This window comes from Dysidea avara, chromosome 8, assembly GCF_963678975.1.
Source record: "Dysidea avara chromosome 8, odDysAvar1.4, whole genome shotgun sequence".
Classification (NCBI taxonomy): domain Eukaryota; kingdom Metazoa; phylum Porifera; class Demospongiae; order Dictyoceratida; family Dysideidae; genus Dysidea; species Dysidea avara.
In genome coordinates, this window is record NC_089279.1 from 4495662 (window position 1) to 4520286 (window position 24625).

A 24625-nucleotide genomic window follows, 5' to 3' on the forward strand; every position below is an offset into this window, starting at 1 on the left:
CTCTGGGATGGTAAAGTAATTACACCTGATTCTCTTAACATCTCATATGCAGAACTAGATAGATGAAGATTCAAGCACCACCAGATTATCAGGGAATCCCACTTCATGTTCTTGGAGTTCTTCAAATTAGCTGCCCTCAGCTGTGCATCCCAAAACATTCTTTGAAAGCTGTCATGGGGATAGGTCTGGCTAATATGTGATGACTTCTCTTTCATGATGGTTAAAAGATCTTCATGCAATTGATCATCGACCACACGACCTCTATCCTCTATTGCTTTTTCCAATCTCAGCTTTAGTCGTTCTATTTGTTGTTTATACAGTCTGTTTTTCTGGTGTAGCTGTTGCCTTCTTTCATTTTTTCTGATGATGTCAGTTTGCAATAGTTAGTATGGCTCTCTGGATAGCACTTATCACCATTTCCTTCTTGGATTGCTCGGCCATGCGATTCAAAGTTTGTCTGTAGCTGTTACATTGGGAACATCTTACTCCACAACCTGGAGGTATCAGCAACTGTGGATGCACAATCGATGCAAGCTGCCAATCCAACAACCTGTAAAGAGTGGGAGAGACATGCTGCCATTCCCATGGATGAAATGCACATCAAAGAAGATTTGGTGTATGACAAGCACACTGGTGAGAAATTATGATTACTGAATACTTGATTTGTAGCTACATTTGTAGGGGCCATCATTGGTTTTACTAACCTGGGAGAGGTGAATTCTCACTTGAGCGCTTTTGAGAATACCAGCGATACAGATGATGGTCATCCTCTTCCTTTAGCCAACTCAATGCCTGTGTTACTTGTTAGGGGCTTGTTCACCAAGCTAAATTTCCCTTTGCACAATTTCCATGCACAATTTCCATGCACAGCATTAAAGGAGACCAGATGTACAAGCCACTATGGGAGGTAATCAGTCATCTGGAGCTGTGTGGCTTGAAGGTGCTGTGTTTAACCTGTGATGAATTGGCAGCAACCAGACAATTGTTTTACTTACATGACCCTACCTGAAAGACATACATCTATAAAACAGTAAACCCATATGCAACCGATGGACGCTTCTTGTAGTTTATATCTGATCCATCTCACCTGATTAAGACAGTTAGAAATTGCTGGTCTACCTCAAAGAGAAGGTTTTGGGTAAGTAAGTGCTGATATATGCCATTGTGCTGTAACATATGCAACTTGCCTGCAAATGCAGTTTGATGGAAAGGAGATTCTGTGGTCTCACTTGGTTGACCTATACTGGAAGAATCAGTCACAAGATACTATAGCCCTGGTTTTGCTCTACTAGAGAAGCTCAAGCTTGAACAATAAGGCTAACAAGTCATTCAAGAATGTGAGTTGATTTGGCAGCCTAGGTTAGCTGATTATTTAATATAACCTGTTGCTCATATCTCGTAAAGGTTCTCAGCAATCATGTTGCTAAGGCCCAGGAGGGGGAAAAGTGAAAGAGACAGCAGTGTTTGTATCTAACTCCAACAAATTCCCACTGGAAGGTGCCTTCAAAAAGCCATATGAGAAAGCTGATGATATTAGAGTGAAGGTATTTTCACATGCATCTGCACACAGATCATAGGCATCTTTGATATATGTCACATGCCGTCTAACATTGTGTCACATATTTAGTGGCAGCATTCTTCAACTACTGTATTTCCTGAAATTCAGCATGGATTTGAAGGCATGTAATATTCTTCTGTCTAACACCTGTGTTTTCATCCTTATAGTGGCTATTAGAGGAGTTCATACCATGGTTAGACAAGTGGGAGAAAAGTGTAGCTGACAGAGTTGGGTTTTCCAAGAGTGAGAAAGAGATGATGATGCTAAGTTCAGTGACCAGATGTGGCATCAGAATCACAGGTTTGTGTAATAATAGTTAGCTACATAAAATTTATACCATCATCTTTGCAGTGTAGTCTTTTGTAGAGATACTTGAGTACATCTTTAAAATACCAGGTGTAGAAATTTTTTTTTGAGTAACCGCCTGTGCCAGGAGCAGTGGAAACATTCTTTAGCTAACAATGGCAAAGGGGTGGTACCAATGACAACCCTAATGGCCACCAATTTGTGAAGAACACACAAGCAATTCATTTCATCAATGGTACCCATGGGACCATAAAGGTAATTGCCAAGGAAGTAGCCATGACTCACAACTAACCAAAATAAAATGTGTTTTAGATCAAGAAAATGAACCATTACCAAAGAGGTGATACAAACTGTTACACAACCTTAAATAATATAATTGCAGTATTTCAGCAATTACATAATTATAAATTATTATATTACATGACATGGAATAATGATATTAAATTTTAACTGTGTATGCTCTTAATCACTTCCAGATATAGTTTTTCTAAGTGCTTGTTTCTTTTGCAGAGTTTTTAGTGAGCTTGTTTGAACAGCTCTAAACAACTACTGGAACATGCAAATCTTACAAAGAGTTCCACAATCTTGGCTAGCAAAGACTTTTCACCGTCCAGTCCACTACTACAAAAACTTCATTGAAATAAGATGTGCAAGATGGTATTAATTAAACTTTACTTAGCTCCTTCCCCTTATTCTTCTACATTTGCTTTCATCTATTTATTTTGTATTATCTCTTCCATTATAGCAAAAAATGTGAACCCCTCTGTCAAATGTGTTGGTTCAGTCCTCTGATCCCAAATTGACGTCTGAATAATCACCTGCCATTTCTGATAAACAGAGTATCACAGTATTCTTTTTGGGATTAGTAGAAGATTGAAATGTATCGTGTAGCTTTGTACATGTATACCCAGCTACATAACGGACTGCAATCTGCTCTACATAGTTTAAACTTCTGCCATTGTATCTCTTTGAACTTACTGATGCAGTACAAGCTGAGCTAGATGGAGTAACTGGGAAAGCTTCCTCAATAATTTTCGTAAACAGCTCTTGAGTAACATATTGATAGAACGCTGGATGTGCTTTTTCCACTTCTGTAGAGCTCTCTAAAAATCGGCGCCAACAGTTGTTAAAGTCCTTGGATGTTCATTTCTGATAGTACAATCCCTTCCTTCTTCAGCAGGCCTGAAGAACTCTTGACATCAAAAAACCTCTAAGCTGTGCCTCAAGATATTTTACAAAAGTTGTAAGTTGTTCCGTGTGTGCCTCTTCCTTGCTCCACTGGATAACAGCAACAGCTATTTCCTTGGCGGTAGTAGCAGCTGCTGATGGTAGCTGAAACTTATTTGCTGTCAGGATTGACTCCACTACCATGATAAATACATCTGTGTGGCCATAATTATGATCATAGTTACATATTAGTATGTACTATCCATGGTATGATATGATACAGCCGCATGACAAAAAATACAGCATGAAACCAATTGTAATCAGGGTTTTAATATTAATATAAAATAACAAGAACGCCAGATATATAACCATGTAGGTACATTAAGCGCTAGCTATATAGCTAATATCTAAGCTTAAGCTTTACTGGCAAACAGATGAAGGCTCGGACAAACGCAAATCGAGCTAGGGGCTCAACTTAATAACCAGCATGCAAGCCTAGTGAATATAATCATTTCGCTAGAGAAATGACAATGTTTACAGCAGTACTGGTTACAGTGGTTTACTTACCCCCAATGTTTGACCAAACATTTGTAGAAGACACACCTTCTGTTGAAGCCACAGCAGCTTGGTTACTAATGTAAAATCCTTATTTTTGCGATAAGACGCAGAGTGTAGTATAAAATATGGTCGTTTCCTATCACGGACAGAGTATTTTTAATATCCATGTTATAACAATTATGCCAAAGTAGAGACTTCCCACTGAGCTTACTGTAATACAGTAGCATGCCTTAGTCTTGGTATAGGTTAATAAAGGCTGACTTGAGATATTCTGATACAGCAGTTACCCGAATAGAACAGTCACATGTGTATAGCTGTATGCTATACAATAAAAAATGAATCAACTAGTATATTTTTAAAAATGAAATAGGGATCCGAACAATAGAAGTAGTGAAAAAAGAGATGAATGATGGCCACTAATTTTCATTGTGCCATTATGTAGTTATTGTGTTCAAGTAAATAGATTGTTAAGAGGCATGGTTTCCATGCTTAATTTTTAACAATCAACCAAGATCATTAATAGGCGTAGTCTCAAACCTATCATGAAGTTACAGGTATCTACTGCATGTCCAGTAGTATAAGTACTTTAAATAATTTTTGGCATCTAAATATACTAAAGTGTTAATACAGAAAATTAACACCAGGATATGGTTTTGACACAGGCCGCCTGTGTTTTCATGATGTTGGATGGACTAATAGTATTCCGTAAAAGTGATTTATGTAGGACTAATAGTATTCTGTAAAAGTGATTTCCATCATGTAAGAATGAATTTTTAAAAGTGGAATTTTAGGCAATGCACATCATTTAGGGGCAATCCCTACTTAAATAGTACTACCGTATTCTATTTCATGTTTACAGAACAATGGTGGATCTAGAGGGGAATCAGGTTTATGCAACAGGGGTAGGATTAATTTTGTAGGAGACATAAGTGGAAGTCACTCAACAGGTGTGCAAAGCACACTCAGCAAACCCCTGGAACACAGGTAGCTATGTAGCTATAGTGCTTACATGGGACAGGCATGACTCCACTTACAAAAATGAAATGGTTTGTCAACAATAAAACGTTCAGTTTCTAGATGTACTGAAGTGTATTGAGAATGTGTAGTGTCTTATACACCCAATGCATGATATGAACACAGTATCAAATAGTACAGTAGCACAACTAAGTAGTGGTTCCTCAAAAGTGACTCATGCCACCTAAAAATCCGTCTCTAAAAATCATTTTAGAGACATGCATAAATTACATTTATGGAACAATACTAGTCCATCTAATATCAAATAGCTACAGCATTAAAAGCAAGAAAACACATACAGATAGCCAGATATATAATATTTTTAAAACTCACTGAAATTCAACTTTTCATCTGCCAGCCTGCCTACCAGTCTGTCTGACTGACTGTGTAGTTATAAATGATTAATAAATGAACAATATAAAAGCGTGCACAAATCAAGTATAATCACGTGAGCTAACTATTTAATGTTCCAGTCTCTATCTAATATTCACCACCACATCTCCCCTTCTTAAGTGTGATCATCTGAGAACCATTTAGTTGGTGACTTAGAAACACGACCACTCTAGTTACTCGGCAGTTAGTATGAAAGTCACTGTCACTGGAATTGTCAGGTAGGTGATGTAAGTGTACACAGTTTCTTCTAATGATGCCACTTGGAACAGAAACAGTGTAATATCTGGGAGCTATTGGCTCAACAACTGTTCCGGAACTATTGTGATACTTGGTCCCCTGGCACTCAAACAGCATGGCATTTGTCATATACAGTCTTCTGCTTCTTTCTTTGTTCCTCCTCCTTTGTTTTAATGGGTGAATAGTCTGGTATTAAATTAAGGTATTAAATGAGCATTGGTAGCCAGTAAATCTGCACGTTAATGATGATTCATCAACAGTTCTGCTGGGCTTTAGCCATTTGCCAGTGGGGTAGTACAGTATGTCAGTATAGCCATATACTGGTCATTAGCTTTCTTCAATAAGTTCTTTACTGTTTGCACAGCCCTTTCTGCCTCACCATTTGATTGGGGAAATTTTGGACTGCTTGTTGTGTGCTGGAACCCATACTTATCTGCAAACCGTTTGAATTCTATGGAAGAACAATGTGGTTGTCTGACACAACTTCTTGAGAAATACCATGTCTGGCAAAAATGGATTTGGTATGTAGGATGACTGTGGATGATGACGTGTTGGAGAGTTTGGCTGTCTTAATCTATCTTGAATATATAGTAATCGACAATCAATAAGTAAACTGAACCTTTCCAATGAAATAAATTAGTTGTGACTTTCTGTGACAGTAAGAATGGGAGTGTTTAAGGCATCAGTGCTTCTGGAGGCTGGCGTCTCTCTTTGCAACATTCGGTACAATTGTTCACTATGTCTGCCAGTTTACGACTTAACCACACTGACTGTTGAGCTCTCTGATGACACTTCTGTATCCCTTGGTGGACAGTGTGTAATTGCTTAAGAATTTCTAGTTGCAAGGAAACTGGGATGATGATTCTACTTCCTCTGAAAAGGAGATTCTGTTGACCTGTTGATTTACCAGCAACTTGCACATAGGGCTTGATGGGGCCTGGAACCAAATGTTTAGCTGGTCAACCATCCTGGCAGAACTTCATCAGCTGTGAACAGATAGCATCTTGTTGCTGAGCCTGTTTAATCTACTCTAGGCACTTCTGTGTTGCTGGAAGACCCTGTAAACATAAACATTAGTATCAGACACAAACTGTCCATCTACAATGTTTGGTGAGGAAGCCAGAGCTAGTGACAGTGTGTCTGCTATTGTGAGATCCTTGCCTGGAACATGAGCAATAGTATAAGTGTATCTCATGAGTCTCATCCAACTTTCATCTCCAATGAAGCAAAGAGTGCACCTTGTTCTACGTATATCCATGCAGCTACAATGCCTATAATTTCCGGTTACGGTGCACTTGATCACTCTGGTAATCAGTCTCCTGGGAGGTTCAAAACAGCTAGATGCTTTACCTCCACAAATCCAATGTTTCAGAATAAGCTGGTTTATTCCAATCCAAAAGGTGTAATGCCTCTGCCAGTGAAGAGTCAAAGGCTGTCCTGTTGTAAAACTTTAAGCCATTGAGTGCACACCTTCCAGCCAGAATAAAACACTATCAGTAGTGGACTTTTCTGCCACAGCTAGTTGCAGCACTGATGGAGTAGAGGATGATGTGTGGGTTAAAGGCGATAGGCATAATTTGAAGATTGCTGACAAGGAGATATTGTTGAGACCGGCTTGGAAGTAAAAGACAAAACATATCCAGTATGCACAATACCTAATAAAAAAACAAGTTGCAACCATTGGTGGTCTCTGTTCAACTTTATTCAAGACAAAGCCTACCGATAATTCCATACAGCATTGTAAGTGGGTCACTACTGTTGACCAGTTTGACCCACTGACCCGAATAGTAATCCAGATGGGACCCGGATCTGACCCGGTTTAAAAAAAGAGGCATGCCCCTAGAGCTAGATTAAAGTTCACAAGTTCCACTAGTCAGCCCTACAATTTTTACACTATAAAAAATTGTCTGCAAGAAGTGAGTAGCTACGTATTATCAAGTGGGTGTGGCTCCATGTACGTATTATCAAGTGGGGTGGCTCCACGTAAGTTTACATGCAGCTACAGAATTTCCAGAAGTTAGTCACCTACATTTCAAGTAGCAACACGGATCTGGTAATGCATGCATACCCACAGAGCACAGCTGGTACAGTTCTAATAAGTGGGGGTGTGGCTCTACATACCCTGCACAGACAGCAAAGCATATTCCTGACTGGTGGGTGTGGGCCCACGTAAGTTTCTTGAGTGTTTACAACTGCATTTCCATCAATACAATCGAGCTTGTTAACTTATAGTCACACGTGATCTCATCCGGGTCAGACCCAAATATTCAGTGAAGTGGATAAGACCCACTTGACCTGGACAAAATGTGACCCAAATGACCCGGATAATCCGGATGACCCGGCCCGCTTACAACGCTGATTCCATACAAGTTGTATACAGCAGTTCCAGGTATTTTGGTGTCAAACATGGATGCAAAAAGGGAGTGGTGAACACCTATGATTCTTTATATAGGCCTTCAAAGCCTCTGGTATGAGTTCGAGTCTCATATTCTCTGTTAGCCAAATCTCCAATTAACTAATTGGAGATTTGGCTAACGGAGAATATGAGACTCGAACTCATACTAGATTACAATTAATTGGAGATTTGGCTAACGGAGAATATGAGACTCAAACTCATACCAGAGGCTTTGAAGGCCTATAGTCTACATTAACCTAATTCTCCCCTCTCCCCTCTACATACTCGGCAACTGATTTAATAAATGGCTATTAAATTTTTGATCTATTTTATGATTCAATGAATGGCAAAATGTATACTTATATCTTGGATATAAGTATACATTTTGCCATTCAGCAATTAAGAGCCCCACCAATACATGAAGATAAATAAGAATAACCAGACAACATCAACAAAATGTCAATATCATGCGGCCAATTCAAACCCCAACAGGCTCTTCTTTATTAAATTGATAATACAAGACTCGAAAGAAACAAACAAGCAAAAAAGAACTTCCCACTAGAACATGCATCCCATGAGCCCCAGTTGTTAGAAAGAAAGTTGAGCCATATACAGAATCCGATATAGTAAATGGCACCACATAATACTCAATTCCTTGCAACCCAGTGAATAACAAACCCAATCTGACAGTGTATTCTAAAGCCTTTAGTGCTAACATTCGATCTCCCTTTGTAATACTATAATGCACCTAAGTCACCGTAGCCCCAGAACTTAATAAAATTGCCGTATTCAATAAAGGAATGGCCTTAAAATTCAAAGGATCAATCCCCGTAGGTGGTCAAACACCTCCAACTTCTATTGCAGCACTTAAACTACTAGGGAAAATGCCCAAAAAAATAAATAAATAAACAAACTTCCGAAAGAATAAATAAAACCATCCCACACTTTATCCCCCACTTTACCACCAAGATATGTTTCCCTTGATATGTTGACTCTCTTATTACATCCCGCCACCAAACAATCATTATAAATACTAGTCCCACTACTAATCCCTCTATTCGATTATAATGAAAATATATTACCGCTCCCAATACTGTAAAAAAAAACCATCACCTCTATAAGAGAATAGCCCGGGACATTCAAAATTAATATAAATCAAAAACAAAGGGAAATATTGCCCTCCCATCTTTCCAAGATTCTCCATAACCACCCCATTTATTAATCTGAATAACAACATATAAATTTGATCTACTCGCCCTCCTAATAATCTATTTTCAAATAAAAATCACAACAAACTCACACCATATACCATTGCCATTATTCCTGAAATAGACACACCCATTAAATACACTATTTCAAACTGCTCAAAATAAGAACTTAACATTCATAATAAAAATCTATCACTTCTTCTTCTTCTCATGCCATCCCCCTTACAAAAACCACCTCTCTTTTTAAAACACCACACAACTCTTCTATATAAAAATTTAGGAAACACATAATTAATAAAACCCAAATTAAAAAAAAACCCAATTCCTCAACGAAATTGGTAAATATAACTATAAAAATCTAACTGTGGCATTTTTTAAACGTTTAATCAATGAATGGCAAATTAAGATACTAAATCAATAAATTGATTTAGTAGATTAATTTGCCGATCATTGAATACAAAATGGACAATCAAAGATTATCCATTTTGTATTCAGAATGGCAAATGGATAATCTTTGATTATCCTTTTGCCATTCATAATCCGAAATTCCATTCTATTCTTGGCTGGAATTTTGGATTTAAGTACAATAATCCAATAAGAAAACCGATTCAACAACAATACGCATAAAAGAATGATTAGCCCCACAAATTTCAGAACATTGATCATAAAAAACACCCGGCCTATTTATCATAAGATAAACTTGATTTAATCGACCAGGTACTGCATCCATTTTAACAGCAAGGGCCAGTACTGCAAAAGAATGTAATACATCAGCTCCAGTTACCAAAACTCTAAGAAAAGTCCCCATAGGAACAATTAATTTATTATCTACTTCTAACAATCTGTGCTCTCCCAGATTTAAATCCCCAGTATTCACCATATAAGACTCCACCTCTATCACCTCTCCATTGGGGGGTAGGGCTGATAGTTGTATATTCATTTATGTATGGGCTTTATTTTCCGATTCAGAGAAAGATTATGTTATTTATATTAATAACCGGGATATGGGAAGTAGGGATGTTATGAGGGGGGATGGTAGAAAGTTGGACAGGGTTTGTTCAAATTTTGATAGTTAGTTCAGCTTTTTTGATCTATCTTGTAGGGGCGGTAGAGCTTTTCTTGGTTCTCTGTTCACATTTGTAGATGAGGAAACTATGGGTATCATTAAAAAATTATTTTGGTGATCAAAATGCTGAATGCAAAATTCAATGGAACATGACTAAAGTGCAAAAAAAGAAAGGGTCAACAGATTGTGGAGTTTTTACTGTTGCTTTTCTTACATCTCTTGTGTACCACTGGGATCCTGCAGAAGTCCAATATTGTCAAGAGCAACTGAGATACCATCTGTTTATATAGTTGTTTCATCAAGGAAAAACTTGTGCCTTGAACATTATATTCATTGCACACTAATGCATAGCTAGTTCAATTGAGAAGCCATCTGTGTGATTGTTGATCTTGTGCCCTTTCCCCTTGGATAATAATAATTATTGTACATAATGTAACAAAATGTTTTGTTAAACTGTTAACAGTACTAGTGATGCAAGTATAAAGCATAAATCAAGCATTTACAACTATACCCAGCTATATGTGCAATGCTTGAGTTAAATGCTAGCTATAATCACTGCTTCACCACAATTCCTGCTGCTCAGAGTCCATTAGTAAGGATGTTGGGGTTGGCAATTATGTGATCCACTGCTTTTTCCATCCATTTTACCCCAAGTGATTTCATTTCCTTTAAAGGAAAGGCAGCTATGGGTTTGTCAATGTTATGTGTCCCCCCCAGCAGATTGCTGTTTCCTGTGAATAATCCCAAGAGCTCCTGCTATATAGCGACGTCCCATGACCACACCTCCTCCTTTACATGTAACCCGCAAAAAAGATTTGACTTGTCTAAATCTGCACCTAGGCCTTCCCATTTTAGTGGAAGGCAGCATTTTTACACGTAAATCCTGGTCATTCTTTTTTTTCTTCTCCATTCTTCAAGATAATATGTTTTCCATCTACGTACTGGTACTTTCTTTCAAAGCATTCTTAGGATAGACTGGTGCAAAATGAACCACTACTGATACGATACCATGCTCATCTACATATTTCTTGATTATTGCCTTCTTATCGTCAGGTACCATTAATATGGCTTACACTTTCCTGTCATTCGGAGTGCTTTTGAAACTTCCTCATTGGCTTCTCAGATAGAAGATGTATCTCTTTACATAGCGAGCCATTCTTGTCAGGCAAAACATAGGTACTATTCTAATAACAGACGTGATTGGAAGCTCCATTCGCGGACTCAATGTAGCATATACATTCTAAATGAGCACTCCACGTCGCCTCGCTCCTCGTAGTTTCGCGGACTTGCCTTTCAGTTGGTGAAGGGCTACAAAAGCCTGGTTATAGTTAGATACCAACTTCTAAGGGTAGTGCGGAACCAAGCTAGGTTAAGTGTCTAGGGATTCAAATCGGACCAGACTCTTTTTTCCAGTCCGGCCCTACCAGAGAAAAAAAGTGGTCTAGCCACGCCAGACGTAACAGGTGTAGACAATTCCGGTGTGAGGTTTTCTGAAGTCAGTACTCCGGTCCACCAACGCCATTACACGGACTCGAATATAGCTAAGACAAAATATACAAGTAGTGTGTTTGATACTTGAATTACTGGGTGACTGTGCCGTAACTTAAGCAGTGATGTCCAGTCACGGTACTGGTCTATAGCTAATCTACGTATGCCTCGATCTATGCCGTGATCACCTCTCAGTATAGTATAGGCACAGCGTTTTAAAAAGTGTAGCAGTTTGGACAGAGGTTCTGACAAGAGAATTAAATATATATATATGTACTATGCGCACACTACAGTTAATATAATAAAACACCTTACCACTGCAAAAACTGATAGTTCGTTACCCGGTATCGCGCTAGTCTCGTCCCCAGCCTCCCACGCGCTTTATCACGCCAAGATCACGTGATCAAGCATGTGAGTGGCCGGGAACGCGCTTCTTTCCAAAACCACGATTTTAATAACTATGGTAACCGACCGGCCGCCATTTTTGGTTGCATTGAAATTCTGGCTGAATTCAGTGTTGACAGCAGGCGACAGCAGCTAGCGCAGTATTTTGTCGAAAATCATAGCTAGCTACTGTACATAGTCTTGTGTGCCATACTGTTTGTGTGGGGGGAGGCAAAAAAGTCTGTAGGGCCGCTGTGACCATGCAGGAATGTATAGCTAGACGCAATTGTTTATTTGCGCCCCAAGGATGTCGTGTCAATCGTCACAGTGATTATTATTTATCTCTGTGCTGTGACAGAAAATCATCATGATTAGATATCTATGATGAAAGTAGGTAGCTAGCTAGCTATAAAAAAAAACCGAAGCCGAAAAACGGGGAAACAAGCATGTGAATCGTCAGACAGCGACCACATATCACTGATCCATTGTGGGCATGACAAGGAAAACAATATTAGCTAGCTACAAAGCTAGGGTCCGCAATCCGAAAAATCAACTTCTACAAATCAATCACCCTACCATTGTGGGATGTTCATTGTAGTATCCCATTGCTTGATCCACCATGAAACCGGAGGCACGATTGTTGCCTTCACAGAAATATTGTTTTCAGTATCTCGCAAGATGCAAAATTTATTTTTAAAATTTCGTGCTCCACACAAAGGACCGGATGAAACTTGCTACTTAGCCAAATCGTATCCAGAGTTGTTGTAGTTGAAAAATACGCACAAAAATAAGTAAATGATTTGCTGGGTGCCCGGCACAGGGTTGCTTTCTTTGAAAAAAAGAGACAAAGAGATACAAAGTTTCGATTCAAACTGCCCTACCACCCAGGGCAAGAGAAGCCAACTCTTTCTCATAGTGTTTCAATACGGTTGGGTGCATAGTCTGTCTATGCTGTTAGTTTGAAAAAGATCTGAGACTTCTCACCATCTGGGTGACGAGCGTCAAAATTTTCTGCAGCATCAAAGAATTGTGTCACGCTTTCTAGTCATTTCCAGCACTTCTGCAGCCACAACAATAATCAATTATAAACTAAAACTATGGCAAAAGATGTCCCTGAGCATTTGGTAGCAGCGGTTGTCAATTATTACTGATTTCATCCACGGCTTCCACGCCTCGCTCTAAGCTATGCATCTAGTACCCTTGTGCATTGGCACGAGTGTCTACGCATGCGCAGTGGACTCGTTAATATGGCGTCAATAAAGAGAGCGGATCCGTCGCAGCTGCTACAGTTACAAAATGTCATCAGTACTAGCAAAGTGATTGGTAGAGGATCATATGGACGGGTGATTGAAGTGTACATACACGGAACGTTGTGTGCTGCCAAGGAAGTTCATGCTAAGGCCACTCCAAGTCATACCTTAGTTTCTGGTCACTCCCAAGCCTACAAATGGATGCGGGCGGGCGGATGATCAGGACTTCAGGACTATAGACTCTATACTGTGACAATATACTGTGTGGTATTATTATTTGCTCAATTTAGCAAATTCATGTTGATTTTGTTTTTAGTCAAACTTAACCACAACATAAGTAGTTGTGCTTCGGCAAAAAATGCACTAGGAAAGTTGTTGATGGATCATGGCTAGCTATACACTGATGTATAGCATTTAAGTATATTTATTTATTTATTTAGAATATACTATAGGAAATGTTTTGCTCATGTAGCTACTTATGCTTTCCAAGTGAAATGAAAGTATTACTATGACTTATAGCTAAGTTGTTCAAATGATCATGATCCAAAATGAAATTTAACTTCTATTTTCACATCAGAAATTCTTCATTCAAATGTGAAGTCTTAGCCCACTAGCTATGTGTTTCCAGCCTTCTATTCAGTAACCTTGAGAAAAGTAACTGTCAAAGTTTTGAGTCATTGAGTGCTCCAGACTAGTGTTTTTTAGTGATCATCTGGGAATGTTTAAACTATAAGGGTTTCTACTTGCCAATCTAATTTTATAGTTATGGAAAAGTTTAAGTTTAAGCTCACCGAATGTTGCCGGCTTTCCATACCCCTGTAGTGTTCAGTGATAAGGAATTTGAAGTTACTAGACTAATCATTAGAGGACTACATTTGAATTATAAAGTTAAAGCTATGGCCCATCTGCATGGACTAGTAGTTAATGCTACTGAAATTACTTTGGTTACAGAAGCATTAGTAACAGTTATAATCTGAACAGCTATATAATCAAGGACAAAACTAGCTATAGTTAGAAACATTTTATTAGTGTGGCATATATACCTAATATTAGAGTTAAGAGTAGTGTGACTGCTCTATTGGAATCCCTGACTGCTCTATTAGAGTATCTCGATCTTTTGCAGTAAAAAATAAGTGTCTTGCTGGGTCACATGCACTTAAGCACCTGTAATATTAATAATAGTCCTCATAAACTAGGGTTCCAGGTTTACCATGCGGGCGGGTGACCAGAAACTAAGGTTTGACTTGGTGTGGCCTAACTTAGTGGATGGTGTTACCCCTGCAGAATTCGAAGCCATGAAACAACTGTTTCTCTCCGAGTGTGTTAAGGCTAGTCGAATACATCATCCTAATGTGGTACAGGTGTTGGGTATTCATTATCCTACTCGTGAGGCTAAACTACCATGGCTTGTGATGGAAATGATGGAGTGTAGCATAAAAGATTTTGTGGAAAAGTACAAAACAGATAAAATACCACTTCATTTCAAATTGTCTATCCTGGTTGATATTTCTCAAGGCCTGGAGTTCCTTCATGGTCAGGATATTATCCACAGAGACCTCTCGTCCAATAACGTTCTCCTTACAAAACATTTTGTGGCAAAAATTTCTGATCTTGGAATGGCTAAAGTAATAGAGCATAACAAGTTGAAGACACAAACACAGACACCTGGTACCCTCCATTTTATGCCTCCCGAGGCAGTTTCACGTAAGCCACGTTATGGCAAACCAGTAGATGTGTTCTCATTAGCTTGCATTACTTTGCATATCATGTCTCATCAGTGGCCAGAACCAAAAGATTTGTTACCCGAGGATTCAATGACTGCTCTCACTGAAGTACAAAGACGAGAGGACTATCTCCTTTTTTGCACTCAGTCATCATTAAAACAGTTGGTGGAGTCGTGCTTGCACAATAAACCAGAACAACGACCTCAAATATCAGCAGTGTGTAAGAGTTTAGGAGATCTCAAAGCTACTGTAGACAAACAGGTTCCATTTGCTACAGCTAATAGTATTGAGCTGTTTGATGCTGTCTGACAAGGGAAAGTGGAAAATATAAAGTTGACCAATTCTTTAGCTCAGATGGAAGCAACTTTACAAGCAAACCAGAAAACAATCCATGAAAACTACCAGCAAATAAAAGATATGGATAAAGAAATACAAATACTTAAGAAAACAGCTAGAAAGTCATCAGATGAAGTGGTATACTATTATAATTATGTATATTGCAGATAGACAAAATGCTATCTATCATACTGACTGACTGACTGACTGACTGACTGACTGACTGACTGACTGACTGACTGACTGACTGACTGACTCTGACTGACTGACTGACTGACTGACTGACTGACTGACTGACTGACTGACTGACTGACTGACTGACTGACTGACTGACTGACTGACTGACTGACTGACTGACTGACTGACTGACTGACTGACTGACTGACTGATGCCTCCAGCCAAACATAACTTAACAATAGAGAAGGTTACAGGCTTAATTTTTCACTGTTCTACATTGCTTTGTCCAGAGACATGCTTTTTGCCAACTACAGTACATACGATGCATGCATCATGGACTTCCCTTTGTCCTCCTTTGTGTCACAGCTCTTTTTGCTAACAATGCAAGGTATTGATTCATAGTAATTAAATACAGCTTCTTTAATTCATGCTATATGTAGGTCTAGTAGAAATGTTTGTTGTACTGTTCTCCACTTGTAACATTGTGTAACAGGCAGAACACAGCTGAAAAAGAAAGTGTTCGGTAAGTGCCACTTAACTTTTCAGTAATTGATTGTTGGGGCACGTGTTCAGACACAAAATTAATTTTTTGGCGTATGTGGTGCCATTCTTTCTTTTTATGCTATATGCACTGGTTCGTGGCCATAATTATGTTAGTAAAAGATAAACAAACACCTAAACTGTAAATAAAATTATTATGACTGGTGGACCCACACATACCGCATCAAAAGAAATGGCGCTGTGCTCCCCAGCTATCAGTTATTGTCTGAAAAGTGGAGTATCCATTATGCTTCGTTGTCAACTATATTCAACTCATTACACAGAATTACGAATTAAGAACTGTTCAAAAAGCACCTCTGCAATCAAAGTAGCCACTATTAAAAATACAGACGATTTCCATTACAACCATCACGCGCTACTGTCAAATCAACACTTTGCAAAGATGAATGGCACATAAAGGGAGACACTGGTAAGTTCACGAAGAATGCATTGTGCATACTGTGGTATGCCAAAAGGCATGTGTCCAGCTGAAGCGATGTAAACAGTGAAAAAATCAAGCCTGTAACCTTAACCGTTGTCAAGTTACGCTTATCTGATGACATCAATCAGTCAGTCACTAGAAAATTCCATTTAATAATTTTTTTTTTAAATTTCATAAAATTTTATTTAAAAAATTTCGTAGCAGCTTGTTGAAAGCATTTTGGGTTGATCTGAAGGTTTGTTTTGGCCTAACCAATACTGCTTCATTGTCATCAGGGAAAGTAAGGCTGATGTATAGGTAATGTTTTTCATGGGCCACGCCCAAACCTTTGTGGTCCCTACTAGAGTTGCAACGATACAGTGTGTAGACATATCGATATATTGCCTCTGGTATATCACGATACAGCGATATATTGCACGATACAAAGTGAAGTCTAAACAATGGTCTATGTCATTTTTTAAGGGAAATAAGTGAGCTATTTTTTCTTTGAGAAGCATTACATACCATTCAGTTTAACCACAATGTACAATAATTTTGATTGTCAGCCATGTCAACAAGCCATGATATGTCGATACATCATGATACGCAATATATGGATACAGTTTGACTCTGTATCAATACAGCGATATTGTCTTACTACGATATGATATGCAATGTATCAATATATTGTTGCATCTCTAGTCCCTACTATACAGTACTGTCTTGTACTGTATGATAGTAGTACTAGTAAAAATGAAGTCAGGATCCAAGCAATAAAAACTAATGAAACAAGAGGTAAATGATGCACAACATAACTTGGTGGGAAAATCCCTACATTTTGTTCAATGCCAAAGTAGGGATTTTCCCACTAAGCTGTGATGTAATACCATCATTCGTCTCTCGTTTCACCTTTTATCACTTGAATCCCTACTTGATTTTAAATACATATACTAGTTTATTTGGTTAAATTGTTGAGAGGTATGGTCTTAATGCTCAATCGTTATGATTAATCACCGAGATCGTGTTAATAGGTGTGGTATTGAACCTATTGTGAAGTTACAGGTATCTACTGAGCATAAGCACTTGAATAAAGTTTGTGGTATCTCAAGGAAAGTGTTGATAGGGAAATCAATGCCTCAATCAGGGTTCTGCCCACACTGGTCGGCAGTGGTTCAAAGCGACCAGTACCTCTAAAAACCGACCAGTACAATTCTTGCATATATCATTGATACATGTGCAATATACCCTAATATAACACACAGCATATCAGTTCATGGTAACTTTAGGCCACCACTCAGGAATTTCTGGGCAGAACCCTGCTCAATATGGTTTTCATGCATGAAGAAGAACGAAAAGACCAGGCTGATTGAAGATAAAAGGAAAGACAAGGAACACACTTGTCAGGACCCCAAAAAGGCACATCCCACTGGTGAGTTTGTGATTGTAGCATAAAATGGTGACCGTGCACTGCTTCGTTTGGCCTCCTGCCTTGTGACTGTGTTGGCAGGCAGACAGTAATTCAAGTTTTGGTGATTTTTACTACCTGTACTGTTTGATATTATCAAGACACACGGTAGTGTGTCGTGCAGCCCAAGAAGCCGGCATGCCACACCGTGGGTATATTGACACGAAGAAAGAAAATGTCATTTTCACACCTTTGTATCTTGGTGATACCTTATCCGATTGGAACCAAATTTGCTGCAGAGTTGCCCGCCAGCTAGGGGAGTCCACATTCCAAATTTGAAGGAAATCGCTTAAACCATTTCTGAGTTACGAGCAGCCAAAGTTTCAGTTTTTTTTCTTTCTTATTCTTCTTCGTGTTTCTGCACACTTGCAAAAATTGCTATAAAATGCAAACGCATACTCTGATTGCCTTGAAATTTGGCACATAGAAGGCAGTCCAAAGGTGAATTCTAGTATCAAATTTGGTACAAATCCGATGAACGGTTAAGGATTTATGACCAATTATTCGCGTAAAACTAGATCGATTTGTTGTCACGCCTACAGGGTAAACCGCTTCATGGAATGAGTTGAAAATCGTTTTGCAGATAAATCAACCATTGTAGGAGTGTCTTTTGGTGGTTTGAAAGCAATCGAAATAAAGATCATGGAGATATGACACGAAACCAAAAATGTGTAACAAATGTGTAACAATTACACGATCGAGATTCGTGAATAAAACTACCAATAATTTTCAAATCTACCAGGCAAACTGCTTAAATCAGTGAGCTGAAAATGGGTATATAGCTGGAATAGACACCGTAGAAAGTCCTTGCAGTAGTACAGAAGAATCGGATTACAAACCACTGAGTTATGATTCAAAAGCCAACTCCGTGTAGTAAATCAGAGATCAAGATACTCTAATAGAACAGTCACCCTAATAGGGTATTCAGCTAGTTTATGACTTACTCCATTATAGATTTCTATTACATTGCAAACTATGCTGTAGGGACTCCAGTAGCAACCAGTTAATATTGTAGACAGTTCAGCTACAAGCAAATCACCCTGTAGAGAGATCAGCTAGAAGAAGCTACCATGTAGAGAGTTCAGCTACAAAGAAACCATCATGTAGAGAGTTCAGCTGCAATCAAATCACCCTGTAGAGAGTTCAGCTACGAAAAGATCCTGTAGGGAATTCAGCTAGAAGAAGTCACCTTGTAGAGAGTTCAGCTACAAAGAAACCGCGAGTTCAGCTGCAAACCAATCACCTTGAAAAGAATTCAGCTACAAACAAATCGCCCTGTAGAAAGATCAGCTAGAAAAAGTTACCTTGTAGAGAGTTCAGCTACAAAGAAACCATCATGTAGAGAGTTCAGCTGCAAACAAATTACCCTGTAGAGAGAGCAGCTAGAAGAAGTTACCTTGTAGAGAGTTCAGCTACGAAAAGATCACCCTGTAGAGACTTCAGTTACATTTCAAGTCACCCAGCAGAGAGAACAGCTGCAAGCAAGTTATCCGTAGGGAATAATTGATATATGTATTTTATATATATAAAATTTGTATATTTACTGATAAAATTAGAAATAGTTAAAGTATTTAAAATCTTTATTTTTTCTTCTTCCTGTGGTAAAGAAAAAAGATGTGAAATCTAATCCAAAACAGCCAAGCTGTAAAAAAAGAGTGCGGCCCTCAAAAAGGCTATGGTGAAAGAAGATGTGAAATCCAAGGTGGCGGCCAAGAAATGGCTGTGATGGTAGGTTAATGGTAAAGATTTTAATAACGACAATTCAGGTAAATTTTGTGCCAAGACCAAGTGGCACCAAATTCACCTGAATTGTTGTTATTAAATTTTTTACCATTAACCTACCATCACAGCCATTTCTTGGCCGCCACCTTGGATTTCACATCTTTTTTCACCATAGTCTTTTTGGGGGCCGCACTCTTTTTACAGCTTGGCTGTTTTGGATTAGATTTACTAGACAGATGCTAAAAGCATTGTGGGGCAAGCCTGATCTCAAAGTAAATAGCTAAATATTTAATGCAATCAACTGAACATACAATGACAATTAAGAATAGTTCTGATCAAATCATTATGTAACCTGATCTACGAAAACCCGACACAATCATGTGAGCTTAATTTACAGTATAAAGCATTGAATACAATAGGTGAGATACTTGCATAGTGTTAAAAAAATCCGTAAATTTTTTTAAAACATTTTGTTCTTAGTGAGAAAAGGTCTAACAATAAAAACCTGGATATCATCTTATTCGCCTACTCAAGAGGAGATCGAAATCTTGTTTTGTTGCAGTAGACCCAAGGATACATAGGTTATGGGTGTTTGTTTACGTCATGTCGAAACGGTTGCACATGTTTAACCTTTCTTCACAGATTTTGCCTTTGTATGTAGTGAAGAAAGGCGATACAAAGAAAACTTTACCCAGTAATCAATTCCCCTATTCACGGCCAGCGTGATGGTACAAATTTTGGCTACCTATGACATTCTGTTCATACATTACAACTGTTTTAGTAAGCGCCTGTAATTTATTTTCCTTATACTTGCTGTACAAATCAATCTTTCTGTTGATACACTTTGTAGGACTATAACTCCAAAAGTTGTTGGGATATGAGGCTGAAGCTTTGCCAGAACATACATTCAGCTAAGTAGATTATAAATATTTAATAAACAAAAATTTGAAAATGTGTGACTATGTCAGGTTTTCGCAGATCCAGTCACATATTAAAATGATTTTAAAAAGTTACTTGAAGCATTTTAAACTATTAAATGAAACATGTACTATGGTTGGCAGAAGCTGTGTAAATTGAGGTGTGTTAATCCACTATGCACGCGCTTACAAACTTTGCTTGTCTTCTAGTCTGTCACACTCCCTTCTTCTGAGCCTCAACCTCTCTTTCACTCACAGTTTCAACACTTCTTGGCACATTGCTAGCCATTGCACAAGAACGTACCGCATGCGACATACATGAGAGCATGTAACGTGCACTTTTGCGCACATGGCAGTTTATAGATTTCTATGTTCTTTGTGTAAACTTTAGGTTACGTGATGGTCCACAGTCGAACCAGCTACCTCCAGTGTGGGGCTCACTCAGACTCGCCCCAAAAATTATTAATTTAAAAATGAAGTAGGGATCAATGCGATAAAAGGTGCCGTACGCATGGAAATTTTCATGGTACGTAATTTTCACAGTACGTAATTTTCATGGTTTTCGCAGTTAACAGTGCAACTGTGACAATAAACTCCATGAAATTTTCATAGCATGTAACATTTCTTTGCAACACTTACTAGTGCTACGACACAGACAATGACCAGCGCTTTTACCTTAATTAGCTGTATTCATGGCTACCATATCTATAAGGATATATGGAATGCCCCAGTTGGAGAAACTGTGGTGTGTGAGAGGGAATCTAGAAATGCGAGAGACCCCTTTGTGGTAGCACTGTGGAAGGAGAGAGCAATTGTTGGCCATGTACCGCACACTATTTCTTGCATGCGTATGCAATTTCTGAGGAATGGTGGGACAATTATCAGCACGGTGACCAGACCAAAGAAGGTACTCTCATAATTTGACGTAAGGGGGGCTGGAATTGCCGTGCAAGTATAAATTTACTGGATCGGACGATGTAACAAGGGTGGCGCTTAAATTATTTAGTGATAAACACAATGGAGTTAGTAAGCTGCAGGGTGAGCTGCAAGGTATTATACGTAGTCTAGGTCGATTATGTTCATAGCCATTGTCATTGTTGCAGGGGCTGGCCCTTGGGCAAAACTTAATTTTAGGGACCATTAAATGAGAAAAGCATGTATTTATGGTTAGCTAGCTGGCTGTGTAAAAGAAAATGTGAATGCAATTAACTGTATGAATAGCCTTTTAATACACAATCTAAAGTCTGAGGCATTCTTTTGCCCTAAGGCCCTAGACAGGTTGTCTATAGGCAATACTCAGCCTAATGTAATTTCCAGCTATAAGTTTACTCTGTTTCTTATAGTTACTGATTCTTCGGTCCAGTGCAGTCCTGTGACATCAGAGCCCATACCATTTTGTGATGAAGTGAAGTTGAAGATGGAGCCCATCGATGAGGATGTCTGTGTGGAAAGTCAGGAGACACAAGGAAGCATCGAGACCCAAGTGTGGGTTAAGTTAGAGATATATCTTTAACAAATTTAGACAAGAAGATACTTACCAGTGGTGAGAAACTCACTGACAAGCACGTTAATATTGCACGGAGAATTTTGAAAGCCAAATTCCCTACCCTCAATGGTCTGCGTCTCACATTCTTGCATGACAAACCTCATAAAGAGTCCACGTGCAATGCAACACAGATCTTCCATATTGGTGGAGATCACTGGATATGTGCTACTACTATTGGTACACCAGGTTGGTGTATGACTCAGGTTGTACCAAGTGGGATGAAGAAACATTATGTTTGCTTAAAAAACAATTTCATTGCTCGCCAAGCAACATTTGTGTTCCTAAAGATGTGCAGAAGCAGCAAGGAGGAAAGGAATGTGGCTCACTAATGCCACAAGTATTGCATTTGGAAAAGACCCTCGTAAGAAGAGTTACAGTGAACCGCAATGCGGGAACACCTTCTTCAGTATTTTTCTGATTGTACTTTGGAATTATTTCCATGATAGTGATAATTGTAATGTACATAGCTACATATTATAACAATGAAAGTTACTCGTTACAGTTAAAGTAATCAATCATCATACAACCAAGTACTAAGAATAATACAAAATGCGGTTAAAATTACATCATAAATAATAATGAATAATTAAATAATAAATAATTAATTAATGTTTGGGAAAACTACAAGGCCTATGAACTTGCACGAACTGGGGTTCAACTCGCCAGTGAACAAAGGCACAAACGTATAATAATTATGCCTGTTCGTGTTGATGACCTGAACGAACATGTAATTCTATATAACATCCAGCACCATACCCATGATTCCCCAAAGGCCGGTAGAAGATTAGTGACCATGAGGTACCATCCGCAGGTCTACTACTAACTTGTCTACTAATCGTTTGCACCCAGATCTTCGTTTTCTAAATGTTCAGACAAGTGCCAGGTGCCGCTGTAAGCCTCTCGAGTCGCCATGCCAGCTGCCACCAGTTGCCAGCACAGGCGGATTATTAACAGAGGTATCATGTTGTAATACTGTTTGCATTGTTTGTTTGTACTGTGTTTGTAATTAACTACCCAGTAACAATAAATAAAATAATATCTCCTGTAGTTGTGAAGTGCCAATCACTACTGTAGCTATCATTCAGTGTCCGCACACCACTGATGTGCCATATCCACGAGTATTCCTTTGAAGGCACTGCCACCTTTCACAGCAATCTGCTACACATTTTATTTCAACTTGCAGTGTATCCAAGACACCATGTGACCATTTTTTGACATATCGGCCCATCTCATACTTAAAAATGTAACTCAGTGGATGAGTCAGATAATGGTTGTGTGTGACATATAGTGGAAATACTCGGCTTCTTTTGTCCCAGATATCACTGTGGTCTGCCATTGGCAACTCCAACCATGTATTAATCCATCACCCTGATCCATCCTCATTTAAACAACTGGTATCATATGAGGAGGACACAAATTGTGTACAGATAGCTACACAATTAATATCCTAGATTTAATTAAGCGTTTGTTGGTCAGTGTGCATTCTGAGAGCCTGTTATATATGTCTATAATTATATTAGAGTGCACGTGACTGTTGTGCTTAAACATCTGATAATAATTGCATTTATGTGACAACACACACGCACACACACACACACTGTACTGGTCATCCACTGCCTTATTGGTAGGTTGTCCCATTGGTGATTGTACTTGGTTGTATTTGCCCCAGGCCTAGTAATAATAATAATAACTAATATACATGAGTAAAATATTGTACAGTATACTGTGCTAACTGAAGTCAAACATATGGGGACAAAGTTGAAGTAATTCCAGCCTCAGAAAAGCCATTCTGAATAAAATCATTACGTTCAACGTAACTACAAGCATCCACCAGCCATTGCAGCCCAAGTTGCTTTAACCTTGTGAGCTTCAGGTCTACAACTTTATTGTTATTCCCAGTCCCTGGAGTGGCTTTCAGCTTCTTCTTAACTTCCTCTGCGTACCAATAGTGAAACTGCTTCTTCATCTGGTCTTTCAATGGCTTGTTGACTGCTAAATCTAATGGTTGCAGCCGGTCAGTGCAGTTTGGAAGAACTTCTACCACTAGGATGTTGTTCTCATCCAGGGTATCCAAAAAGGCATCTGTAATTAATTTTGACCTTTGAATGAGTCAAATGTGACAAGGCATGGATGAGAGCTGCTCAGATTCAGATTAGCACGAGTTGTATTAACGTATGGGATCAATATGTTATGTAAATAACCCATCATGTTGTGTTCATTTGACCAGTGATTTTCAGAGTAAGTCAAATGCCAATTCTGTGGATGCTGGACTTAGGTAAGCAAGCAGGGGTCTTGTCAGCATAGATCACTTGTGTAGGCAGCAGCTTTCCATCCATAGCACAACTGTGATTTGCTGTTTATCATCCAGCCCAGCAATTTATACCCATTTAGCCCCCTCCACTGGTACATATTTCATACCTGGTTGGTCCCAGTTGATTATTAGCTCCTTTGGAATGCTTTCCATTGCAACTATTGTGCGGATTTTGGACAAAAACTGTCATTTCAGTTTTTCTGAATCAGATGGGAATACCTTAGCTTTTGTTGTCCCTTTCTGCTTCACTAAACCCATTCCGGCGTTGAAGTAATTGTTGTGCCCATTCCCTGGTTATATTAATATACCCTCCATTTTCAACAAGCAAGTTGGCATCATGGCTAATCACAACACCTGTAGCTGTGCCCATGATGGGTTCAGTCTTCACAACTGTCTCCTCTGCACGGGAGGCTTTTATGAACAATTTGACCTCTTCCTCCAG

The 24625-nt window shown here is 38.8% G+C and overlaps 3 protein-coding genes across 3 annotated transcripts in view; 1 reads left to right on the top strand and 2 right to left on the bottom strand.

Annotated features, from left to right (window-relative positions):
• Nucleotides 1-11788, bottom strand: part of LOC136263913 (uncharacterized) — a 69896-nt gene extending 58108 nt beyond the window's left edge. The window contains exon 1 of the mRNA XM_066058536.1: nucleotides 11706-11788. The gene's annotated coding sequence lies outside the window, so the exon portion shown is untranslated. The remainder of the gene's footprint in view (nucleotides 1-11705) is intronic.
• On the bottom strand, nucleotides 8028-8728 carry LOC136263849 (cytochrome c oxidase subunit 3-like; the record flags this gene model as incomplete). The annotated part of the gene is given in 3 exon segments (XM_066058474.1): nucleotides 8028-8117; nucleotides 8119-8518; nucleotides 8520-8728. Coding segments are annotated over 3 exon segments (699 nt in total), but the record flags the coding sequence as incomplete, so codon positions are not given.
• Nucleotides 11789-13011: 1223 nt separating the features above from the next.
• Nucleotides 13012-24625, top strand: part of LOC136263914 (uncharacterized) — a 40734-nt gene continuing 29120 nt past the window's right edge. The window contains exons 1-2 of the mRNA XM_066058537.1: nucleotides 13012-13169; nucleotides 14279-15222. Of these exons, the coding sequence (XP_065914609.1) occupies nucleotides 13022-13169; nucleotides 14279-15057 (927 nt within the window). The 5' untranslated portion in view covers nucleotides 13012-13021 and the 3' untranslated portion in view covers nucleotides 15058-15222. The remainder of the gene's footprint in view (nucleotides 13170-14278; nucleotides 15223-24625) is intronic.